Here is a 12042-nt window from a genome sequence, read left to right on the forward strand (position 1 = left end):
TACGTCTACCTTAGTAGACCACCTGCAAATAGGTATAACATTTTCTTTATTTTATTTTCATCATTTCGACTACTTTTAAACAATCTAGTAGTTAATCGAAGAAACAACAGTTTACTTGTCAAATGAAGGGTATCATTGTCACGTTTTACCAATCTTAAGAAATCTAATCAATTCTAATGATAATGCACTCTGCATAAAAGTAATTAAATTGTTGAAAACGTTATCAACGTGTGTGTAAATTTACGTGCTTTACCATTCCGGGATAAACTGTTCGGAGAACTGCAAAAGGCAAAAATTCGCTTGAACCCTAAAATTTGTTTATTGATAGGGGATGTTGTAAAAAATCCGAAAACGCACTCTCCCCCACCACCACTTTATGTAACTTATTTTGAATTTAAATTCCATTTTTCAATGTTTAATCAGTCTGCAACTGTTCTCTGGAGGTGACACTTCAAGAGATCACCAGTTGGTTTTTAACAGTGCAATTTTGAACTACTACGGTTTAAAGCAAATAGTTTAAATTTTCGTTAGTCGTGAGAAGTCGGTTATTTAGTTGAAAAAAAGTTTTACAAAATCATTCTTCAAGTTGTGATCCTGCGAGTAACATCTGAAAAAAGTGCTTACCATGTACGTCTACCTTAGTAGACCACCTGCAAATAGGTATAACATTTTTCATTATTTTATTTTCATCATTTAGACTACTTTTAAACAATCTAGTAGTTAATCGAAGAATCAACTGTTTACATGTCAAATGAAGATTATCTAATCTTAAGAAATCTAATCAATACTAGTAATAATACACTTTGCAAAAGTGTCCAGATTTTCAAGCCTGTTTGCAGAACGGCAATTAGCAAAGCAAGAAATTCGCACGAACCTTGAAATTAGTTTATTGGTGTTGTAAAAAGATAAAAATGCGTAAGCGCACTCCTCCCCCCACCACTCTATACCACCCTTAATACCTTGCCTTCACATGATAACACAGCGCAAGCTAGGAAATCGCATAATCAGTCTGCAACTGTCCTCTGTAGGTGAACATTTCAAGAGATTTTTCGGTGATTTTTAACAGTGCTGTTTTGAACTTCTACTGCGGTTTAAAGTAAACAGTTTAAAGTATCGTTAGTGGTGATAGCAGAAAAGTATCGTTAGGTTATTGAAAAAAGTTCAAAACAAAAAAAAATTGAAGATCATTCGTAATGTTGTGATCGTGCGTGTAACAACTAAAACAAGTGATTCCAATGTATTTCTATATAAGAAAACCATCCTCTGATTGGTATAAACATTTTCTTTATTTTAGTTTCATCTTTGATTGCTTCGGCTCTACTGAACTACGCTCAAATACACGCTTGCTTTTTTTTTACTATTGTTTTACGTAACTAATGTTGTTTCGTTTGTGTTTTTTTTTCAGTGTGGAGAGGGATCGCCTCCGCGAAAGGGAGCGGAAAGCGAGGGCACAAATGTCCTCCCAACAAGTAGAACAGGAAGCGTCTCCTCTGTTCGGCAATCTAGTCAGGGTAAGTCAAATTGATATCTAAATAACGCATCACGTCTGCAAAAAAAGAAAAATCGTTGTTTGTTTGTGAGCAAAGATTTAGGCAACTTTACGCGCTTTTTCATTTTCAAGATTACATAAGTTTTACCATTTTGATTTAGATATAGTTAATTCATTGTATATTTAACAAAATTAATTTACTATTCGGTATCAAAGTTTGTATAAAATGTATTTGAATGATGTTGCAACCCTTCGCGTTCTCAACAACAACAAAAAAAAAACTAAATTTAAACGTCGGGAGTGTATCCAAAAATAGGTTTCCCAATCAGAGCGCGACAGAATGAAAGAAAAACTTCGTTGTTTTTTTTTTAATTCTTCGAAGAAAGTAAATGTCTCGATGTAAGCGATTCGTGTGTAACAAGTATCGAGCGTTTCGTTCAATTAACCCAATTAGGAATGAATTTTAATGGCGACCAGTTTCACAATTTCTAACGGCGCGCTTTTGCGTGTGAGTAAGCGCGCGGCGTATGGATTTCAGCGCTATTTGAATAAGATCTGAAGGGTGCATCGAGTGAATGCATCGAGTTTCCATCAACAAGTTCGATAAACAGTTCCGTTTTTGTTCGAGCTGTTGTTGCTGCTGCTGCTACACCGGAAAGCAGCGCTCATCGTTGCATTACCTAACAATGATGAAATCTAGTTCAATTATTACAGGGTGTTTACATTTAGTTAGTCATTTTTTTCTTTTTTGTTTCGGTTAATTTTGGTAAATCGATAATTTCTCGTTCTCACAGGCAGGAATAAAAATAAAAGTGAGAACATTCTTCATGTATATATTGTTCTCTTCACTCGGTTAATGATCAATGAGCGCGATAAGACCTAGAGAATCCATTTGATGCGAAACACGTTCATATTCCGCGCCTTTGGTTTATCAATAAAAACAACAACAACAATATGTATATTTTAATGATTACGCAACACGCCCGGTTCGGTTGCGACGCCGGTTGCCAAATGTTTTCGCGAGTGTGTGTGTATGTGTAGAGACGGCAGCACAATGGACGATGGACGAATTTGCGGCTACGAAATGAATAGGAATTAAACCTGCTGAATGGTAGGACGATCTTGGCACGACGCGAATGTATTGCAGCATGCGAACCGTGACTCTGGCATTATTTCGCAGGAGGAAGAACGATCGTTCTTCGGATCGTTTCCTGGTGCGCGCCTCTTTGTTTGCTGCTGCCTTCTTCATCTTCTGCTCACTTAATAATCGTGCAATTAGGGTTGTAACAGAATGTTGTCTCATCTGTTCGGACAAACAAACAAACAAACAAAAAAACATCTTCGATTTCGACACAATCCATTCATTTCGAGTATTACAAAACATTTTTAGTTAATTAATTTTAAAATTCAGTTACGTCATAGCTTCAAAGACATAACACGAAAATATTTTTTGCTTATCGTTTAATTCATTTCATCATTAGATAATTATTATTAATTGTAAATTAAATTTTGACTTTAAATTACGTGTCCATTTCGCTATTCAAATATTAACCAATCAAATGAAACGTGTTGACAGCCCAATTATCGAACATTGACATCTCATCCCAACGGACTTAATCCAGAAATCAGATTTTGACAGGTCTAAAGTGTAATTGATACTCGATTTTGTTCAAAATTGAAAATTTATAATTATCTAATATAGTTTAGTTTATTAATGATAATATGATCAAACAGTATGAGTGCGAGAATCGTGTCGTCTTTGGATGAGCGGGTCGAAATCAAATTCATTGGCCTACGGAACTATTTTATAAATAACCAAGTGACTAATAGCAATAACGTGTGCAGAGATGGCGCGCGCGCGCGCGCTCTTTCGAAAAGAAAATTTATAGAGAGAAAAAAAAGTGATGAGAGATTGAGGGAAAGAGATGGAGACGTTCGCCGCGGAATCGGAATAATTCGAACGAAAGAATTCAAAATAATAAATGTTGTTGTCGTCGTCGCCGAAGAATAAACTTAATGGGAGCAAAAGGAACGGTGGCGGTCTTGTAATCGAGGGTTGGGGGGGGGAGGTAGAGAAGGAACGTATCACGCTTTTTGTGGTCGGCAGCACCGGAGGAGCCGGTCTCGTTCGCGAAGAATAAAAAGAAGAAGCTCCATTGTAAATCACCATGTAATTAATTGCTTCCCTCAATAACGACAGATCGCTCCTCCCGTTTGTTCCACGATCTAATTATAAGAGATTCTGGATTCCAATTAGGGTTATCACCTTCTTTTGCAAAAAAAAAAAACAAACAAAGAAATGCGTGAATATCAAATTTCAATGGCAAAATTGAACCAATAAATAGTGAACGAATGCGTGCAAATAAATAAAACTATCCGCCTCCTTTTTTTTAACGACGAATATGTTCTAAATTTTTTGCTCATTGGTCGTTCAGATCAACGACGCCCATTCCTTTTTGATCGTCATTGGTTGACTATTTTTCTTTATTCAAAATGAACGAAATGGGATGTACTTCAAATGTTTTTTTTATTATTATTAGTTTCGGTAATATATGGTTTAGTTTGAGTATGAATTTTACTATAATACTTGTTAAAATCTTAATTAGCAAGATGCATGTAATCTTTGTCTAATCTCTTTGATTTATTTGTGCCCTTGACTTATCTCGCATTTGCATCTTTCCGTTAACAGGTGGATCCGTCTACGGATGATAGGCTGACGCAAAATATACGCAATACCTTGGGCGATTATAAAGAATATCTGGAGAGTACCGCTGTCGCTCAGCGCTTCCAGACAGGAGAATTTAAAAAGCCGACGGGGAGCGGAGGTCGTCTTCCAGGTCAAAGTGGTAGCGGCCATCATCAGGTGGTCGCCCCGGCTGCCGCAGCGGGGAGCAGCAGGGGCGGTTACGTGAAACCCGCCGCCGAAGGAAAACCGCCCCACGAGGGCGGCAGAAGTTCCTATCCCGGTCAGCCAATCAAAAACCGGTCGAACGGACTTCTGCCACCTAAGGGACCACCATCGTCGTCGTCCTCTTCGTCCTTGCTGCAACCACCCTCCTCTACGTCGCCCATCGGTGGCCCATCCTCCAGGTCTCATACCAGGACGAGGACACCCACTCAGGTAATTTCAGGAAGAAGAAAAAAAAAACAACATAATGCTTATACTCATTATCTTTATTGAATTTGTTTGTAAACAGCCACAGACTATCAGAGATCCCAGCGCCACACCAGCATCTCAAGAATTGGGGAACATCTTCAAAGTACGCCAACATTTACTTTCTATTTTCAAATTCAAATCATAACATATAAAATAGCTTGAAAGTGTTTATTTATTTGTACTTGAAGATCCAGCAGAAATAGTAATTGTATGCTTTTGTGTTCTGTAGGAGATGATAAACATGAAGACGCCGCTTACGGCGATAGCGGCGACACCTAGGATAGAAACTGATAGCAAATACAGCTACAACCCTGACCTGGCGAAGGTAAATGCAGACTGTCTAAAACTCAAATTGCTTCAGGGATTAATTTTTTTTGCTTTTTTTTTTGTTATAGCTGGCCGAAATGTCTTCACTCTCGCCGATGCCAACCAAAAGTAAGTACTCTTCTTCTGTTGATGCATTTTTGAGAAAAAAAAAACCCTTCGCGCTCTTTTTCCCATCCCTTCTCCTTCATCCCCGTTTCTTATACGAAAACAAAAAAAAAACGAACCCCCCCCCAATTCGGTGCGTGTAAACATTATAAAAGGGAACAAGAGAAAAAGAAAGAAAGAAGGAAAAGGACGGGTGTGCGTTTTTAGGGGGGGCTGCTGTGTGAAAGAAGGGACGAACCTTGGGTTTCGTTGTGGACTGCAACGGCCTCACGATGCAGTCTCGTCAGCGACTGGCAACAGTGCAAACGGTCGTCGTGCCCGACTAAACTTACGTAATGGCAAAATGCTAATACCGCTCTCGTCGTTGTTAGTAGTAGAACCATCGAGGAAGTCTGCAGTCCACCGATTCTGCGTTGTTGTTGTTGTTTAAAGTTGCAAGACGACGAAAATCGTAACATCCCCCCAGTGTGATTGTTATAAGATTCTGTTTTGTTTTTATTTCGGGGGGGTTGTCGTTGCCGTGCCGTTTGGTGATTGTTTTGAATGTTCTTTTGTTTTGGCACAGACCGCCACATGTCTGCGCCGGTGTGCACTGCGCACCACGGAACGCGGTAAGGCCAGGAAAAACCTTGAAACATATACTTTTTTTTGTCTCCTCTTCCGTGGATGGACTCTCTTTGTTTGTCCTACCCGAATTTAATTGCCAGCCAGCCACCGCCGCCTCCTCCTTCAACAAATGCAGTACTTTGCTGTTTAATGTTGTTGTTGTAGTAGTAGTTGTAAATAGTAGTAGTAGAGGTTGTGGTGGTGGTGGTAGAGTTGAAAGGACCCGTCGTGCGGATTGTGTACCGTTAGGCAGTGGTGGCAAACGATGCCTACCTACTTTCCTCCTCGCACATGCAGAAAAGAGAACCGATGAAGAAACGCTTTCCACCTGCTCCTTCCTTCTCGCTCTTCAACTACTACTATTTTCATTTGACGATGAGATGACGATGAAAATATCGAGGGGAAAAGTTTCGCGCGCCTAACGGAATTGGGTCATCACCTGATGACGGCAATTGGCCCATTTTTCGATCGGCAATTAAATTTGTAGTCCAAGTCCAAGCGTCGTGTGCAATCGATACGCGCGCACACTTTCGCTCGGGCGCGCGCCACCTTTCATAGTTTGATTTTCCTTTTTGATCCCATTTTCCTCTTTTCTTTGTCTTTCTCCCTCACACACTCTTTGTTGTCAATTCGCGAGTCCTCACCACCTGTCCGCAGGTGAACGTGAAGACGAAGTAGTAGACAAAGAGAGTAGATGATGGGAGGAAGAGCAGACCGTCCGCCCCGTAGCACTACAAACAGGTGGTCACTACCACCATCATCGTGGCACGGGTGCATGCCGCCTTGCCCTCCGTTTCCTCCCAACACTACCACCTTAAGGAGCACTATTTAATCGTCTTTTTTTTGTTTCTTTCTCTGTTGCAGAACGGGACCGACCGCAGCAGTCGTCTGCGCCGACAGCCTTCTTTCCGCCACCAATGTAAGTATAACATTTTACACTCTCTCTCTCGCAAACTCTTGCCGTTTTTGATTTTTTTCCGTTTAGTGGAATCTTCGTTCCAATGTATATAGGGTTAAATAGAACCTAAGTAGTATCTCTTGCTGCGGTGCTAGGTCGTCGACCTGCGGCTCGTACGCACGCTCGCGACTCACTCCTTCAGTGCATTCGCGGTAGTTCCTCCACTTGTACGAAAAACTCTCGCGATTTGTCTACTCAACATATTCCACATACTTTATTAATATTATTATTATGTATATACTACATCCTGTTTTATAATCTGCTCGAATATCATCATCTTGGATTTGAGCACACCTGTTGTGTTAAAATCTAGATGTTAACTATATAATTGGATCGACATGATCTGAATCTACTGTAAGAAGTATGACAACGCTTTTCTTTTCAAGTTGGCGATGTCAGTCTTCTTCACATCACAATTTATAGAACCGCGATATTGTGATCGTGTTCAGTGTTTCACTTGAATAGTTTTAATTGTATGAAATTGGTGGAGACGTACGTTTTATGCAGTTGATTTATTTTTCTTTGTTTTTAGGATGTTATCGCCTATAGCTAGGACACCGGCAAGTAGTTCGATGCAGGTGGATAGGTTACCACCTCCACCGATGGTAGCACCACTCTCATCCATGAGTTCATCTAGCGGATCGGGTTCGGACACGGGTTCAGGATCGGAGAGCGACTCCTCTAGTGATGATTCGACGGAGGAGGGCGTTCCTGCTTCGGTGGGTGCAGTCGTCCCAGTCCCCGCCGTCCTCGAACCGATACCTGCCTCTCCGAAGATGATGGTTGTGGAGGAGGAGTCCAAGCACCGTTGGAATCTCGGCTCCTACATGGAAAGGAATGCCGTGAGCCACGACCCTCAACCTCTTCTATCGCCATTACCAGAAGTTCGTAACCACCAGACTCCAGCTTCAGCTGATGACCTGGACAGCGTCGATCTGGATCGGGCTGTGCGAGAGGCCTTCGCCTCGACGATCATCTCATTTGCCCCCCTGTCGCGATACTCAGACTCCGAGAACGAAAAGGAGAAACGTTTGCCCGTTAAAGCGAAGTCGAAAGTGCCTATTGTGTCTGATAGTGGTAGTGACGTGGAAGCCAAGACGAGGACAAAGCTTCCGGCGAAAAGCATTGCTCCACCTATTATGTCCATACAAAAGTCGCAGCTATTGGATAACAGCAGCGACGACAACATCCACAAGCGTCACGAGGCGCCAATAAAGAAACCGGAAGTACCGGTAATCGTTAAAGCGAAAACGAATCGCGGTCGTCCGAGGAAAGTGAAGGGCGGTTCAGATCAGGAAATAAAAACTAAAAGACGAGGGAGACCGCCAGGTTCTAAAACAAGAAACTCTCCAAGTGGCTCAGAGAACGATACAACGACGCCCGCCATCAAGAAGAGAGGGAGGCCACCACTAAAACCGAAAAGACCACCATCACTGAGCAGCTCATCAGATGATGATGATGATGACCATCGACCCACCAAACAGACCTTGGAGAAACCATTATCTGTTCCAAATCGCTCACTCCCTAAAAGGGATTCCTCTTCAAGTTCGGACTCGGATGTCTCCCAAAAGTCTCATAAGAAGGCACCGACGACAAAAAAATCACTAAAACATAAATCTCCTCGTAGCGAGGAGAAGAAACGAAAAAAAATGGAAACTGAATCCCAGGATATCGGTCAGCCGGGTAAGGTTAAAACAAAGAAGTTTTTATTTGACAAAAGTCAAGAAGCTGCAGCTACAACGAGGAGACCGACGGAGACGTCGTGTACGACGGAAACGACGGTACCGGTGAAGCGAAAGGGACGGTCGAATTCGGGTCTGAAGAGCGCTGCTCTTTTGCCAACAACAACAGACACCGATTCTGATGACTCAGATGCTGGTAGAAAGAACAAGAAACCCGCACCGGTGATTAAGGCGCATTCGTCGAGCTCGAGCTCAGACAGCGACTCCGATTCGGCTGATTCGAGTAAAAAAGTTCAGACCGAACGACAAGATAAGAAAAAAACGGACACTCTTAGAAAGTTGTTCATGTCGACTAAGCGGGACCACGAGGGTGCCGGCGGCAAGGGAGGCGGTAAAGGTAAAGGCAAATGCGGGGTGAATGTGATAGTGTTGGACGGCGACTACGAGAGGAGTAGTTCCTCGGTGGAAGACGTGAGAGTCTCACCAAATGTCATCCAGCAAACACCCGCGCACGACGAGCTGAAGAGCACGCAACCGCCTCCATTGAAGATAAAAAAGACTGAAACGCAAAGTAGCGAAAAACCGAGTCTGATGGTGCGAATCGATCTCTCGCGACTCTCTTACGTTCCTCCGAAGAAACGATCGGACGATCCGGGTCGACCCCACGGTGATGCTTCCATGGACGCAACACGGAAGCAGCAATTGCACAAAAAAACGCGCGAAATGAGCAGTGATCTTAAGCATAGTGATAGTGAGGCGGACAGTAAGTGCGCGAGGACGACGAACGCGACGACGACCTCCGCTGCTGCAACGGCGATGACGCTCGACAGCGATAGTGAATTTAATAAAAAGTCGATAATAAAGTCGACGGATTCGTCATCCGAAATGAAGAGTCACCACAGGCATCGCAGCCAACACCAACACCACCATCACCAGCAAAAACGGAAACGCGACAATAGCTGTAGTAGCAGCATGTCGTCGATGTCGACGGTCAGCAGCATGTCCTATAATAGCAACAGCCATAAAAAGGAGCACAAAAGTGGTGGACATAAGAGCAAAAGGAGGAAAGACGGAGAGACGGAAACGAACACCTTCTCCACGTCCTCCTCCTCCTTAGCGACTGCTGCAGCTGCATCCTCCGGCAAGCAGCATCATCATCATAACAGCCACCACCAGCAACAGCAGCAGCAGCAGCACGAAGGACCACGCACTCCACCGTTGCCTTCCTCAGCCGAGCGTAGCAACGGAAGCAGCTGGTCTCAACCTCCTCCCAGGGAGTACCACTCGTACTTTGAGAAGGCCGATGAGCTCTCCGACGAAGAACGGTACATACATACGCACACCATTTATTCATAGTAATCTACAGAATACGACGCCCCTCGCTGAAACTCGTTTTTAATAAAGTGAACAGATGGCCTTGTAAACTGTAACATTTTTTCATCATTAATATTCTTTTTTCCAATATGTTGTAATCACTGACAATTTCAAATCGGAATAAATAAATAAATAAATAAACAGCTAAAGTTCATGTTCACATTGTTAATGACAGAGTTGAAGAGTAAAGGAAGAGGCAAAGAAAGTAGAAGGAAGAGATGTAGATAGAAAGAAACACAGAAGCATGTAGTTGTAGATGTAGAAAATAAAGTTTGCTAAAGAGAAAATATTAATTCTGTGTGTTGCTTTTTGCAGAGACCAAAACACGTACCTGAATGAAGCCAAGAGGCTAAAGCGCTCGGCTGACAAAGAAGGTGACACTATTAAACAGTGCATGTTATACCTAGAGGCGGTTCTCTATTTTCTTCTCACCGGAAACGCCATGGAACACGAAAACTATTCGGAGAAGGCGGCGTTTACAATGTACAAGGACACCCTTAGTTTAATTAAGTAAGTCTCCTGTCATCAATTATAAACACATATGTATTATACACTACTCACTATACTGTTCTATATTCGATGTGATACTAATATTCGAGTTTCCGCTCCTCTCTTTTTGCAGGTTTATATCATCGAAGTTTAGAAATCAGCAGTTAACTTCTCCTGTACACAATAAATTGGCGGTATTAAGGTAAGTTTTTTTTTTGTTAGCTGGAAATCTGACGATAATATTAAAACGTCTATGTTTCTTTTTGTTTGCAGTTATCGGTGTCAGGCATTACTCTATTTTAAATTGTTTAAAATGAAGAAGCAGGAGTCGAAAGAGTGCCAGAAGGTTATATTGGAATACAACAATAAGGTATGTTATTTGATCGAGTCGGATGTGGCGAGTTCTCGTTGATGCTTATTTGTGGTTTGTTTTTATTTTAAGCAGTGCATACATCAACAGCAAATCCAACAAGGTCAGGCTACCATTATTCATGTGCCACCAGAGCAGATGCACTGTTTGGCGAGCGGACAGCCGGGTCAGCTGGTGGTGGCGCAGGGACAAGGAACGCCTTCCCCGTTGTCGCCGACGCCATCGCCAGCGGGTAGCGTAGGGTCGGTGGGCAGCCAATCGTCGGGCTACGGAAGCAGCGAGTTGGTGGCCGGACGTCCTAGCAGCCAATCGTCTTCCGCCTCGGCACCGTTACACAACCCCATTCCAGTTCCGCCTCCAGTCACCTGCGTGCTCGTGCCATTAACAGTCAACGCCTGCATCCTGAAGCTGGACAATAATATGGGTTACTTCTTATCCTGCCAGGATCTCTGGGATCAGGCGGATAGTATAGTCAAAGGAAAACATGTCGGTTAGTAGACGAAACAAACGAAACAGAACAAATTATATATGAACAAAATATTGAATATCTTCATGTTTGATTTCAGACTTTTTTATCGAATTGGATCGCCACTGTATGCCGTTGTCGTTGCACAGTTCGCTGAAAGAGCTGGTGAGGTACGTGAGGGCGGGAATCGCTCGTGTCAAGAAGGAGAACTGATGAATTTCTGTGAAGTGGAGGAGCAGTACGGGATGGAAGAGAAGGCGTTGGAGTCTTAGGAAATTAGGGAAAGAAAAAAAAATGCCAAAGATTGCATCAAGTCAATTTTAACGTCAATGATGTGGTGGATGCGGGCGGGAACCCGGGAACGCCACACCTCCACCACTCTTCTGTTCACTAACTCTATAAGTACGCGATGATACGTATAAAATAATATACAATGGAGATCGGTGCGCGCTTGAATATTGTCCACAAATCAACATAACAATGAAACAAGCTACAATTGAAAATCTATTTGTATATGTACATACAATTTAGGGATAATACTACAACTTGGTGCTTGGACCCTAGTTCAAATCTCTCTCTCTTTACATAATAAATACGTGTGTATGTATTATATATATATACGTATAATTTTGATTGCCTTAGAGTGGTGCAAATTCCAAGGGAAGAGAGAAAATGAAATAATACAAAAAAGATACATAACAAATATATGTATATATTTATTATATATCTACCATAAATAAATTGTAATTAAATTAAGTGACAAGAAGAAAATCATATATAGTGTATATTTTTGTATATATTGTAAGTTATTTCGTACGCTCTAAATTAATTAATTATAATTGCATGAACGATGCGACGCGTCTCCGCGGGCGTGATCTAAAGGGATGGGCGGAGCGAACGAGTGGGAGTGGCCTAGGAAAGAGTTTCAGTTTTTTTTTTAATTTTCTAATGTTTTTCAACTATCATTAATAATTATTACTATTATTTTTAAATTAAAATATTATAACTACTACGTTACA

At 42.0% G+C, this 12042-nt stretch overlaps 1 protein-coding gene across 1 annotated transcript; it reads left to right on the forward strand.

Moving 5' to 3' along the window:
• Positions 1–1403: 1403 nt before the first annotated feature.
• Positions 1404–11755, forward strand: LOC108569780 (AF4/FMR2 family member 4). The gene is made up of 12 exons (XM_017931462.1): positions 1404–1511; positions 4179–4610; positions 4687–4749; positions 4876–4971; positions 5042–5081; positions 6549–6603; positions 7175–9649; positions 10014–10208; positions 10321–10389; positions 10461–10557; positions 10633–11047; positions 11124–11755. The coding sequence occupies exons 1-12, from the start codon at positions 1455–1457 to the stop codon at positions 11234–11236; spliced, it is 4107 nt and encodes a 1368-aa protein (XP_017786951.1). The 5' UTR covers positions 1404–1454; the 3' UTR covers positions 11237–11755.
• Positions 11756–12042: the final 287 nt, after the last annotated feature.

This window comes from Nicrophorus vespilloides, unplaced genomic scaffold (assembly GCF_001412225.1).
Source record: "Nicrophorus vespilloides isolate i.1.1-1 unplaced genomic scaffold, Nicve_v1.0, whole genome shotgun sequence".
Lineage (NCBI taxonomy): Eukaryota > Metazoa > Arthropoda > Insecta > Coleoptera > Silphidae > Nicrophorus > Nicrophorus vespilloides.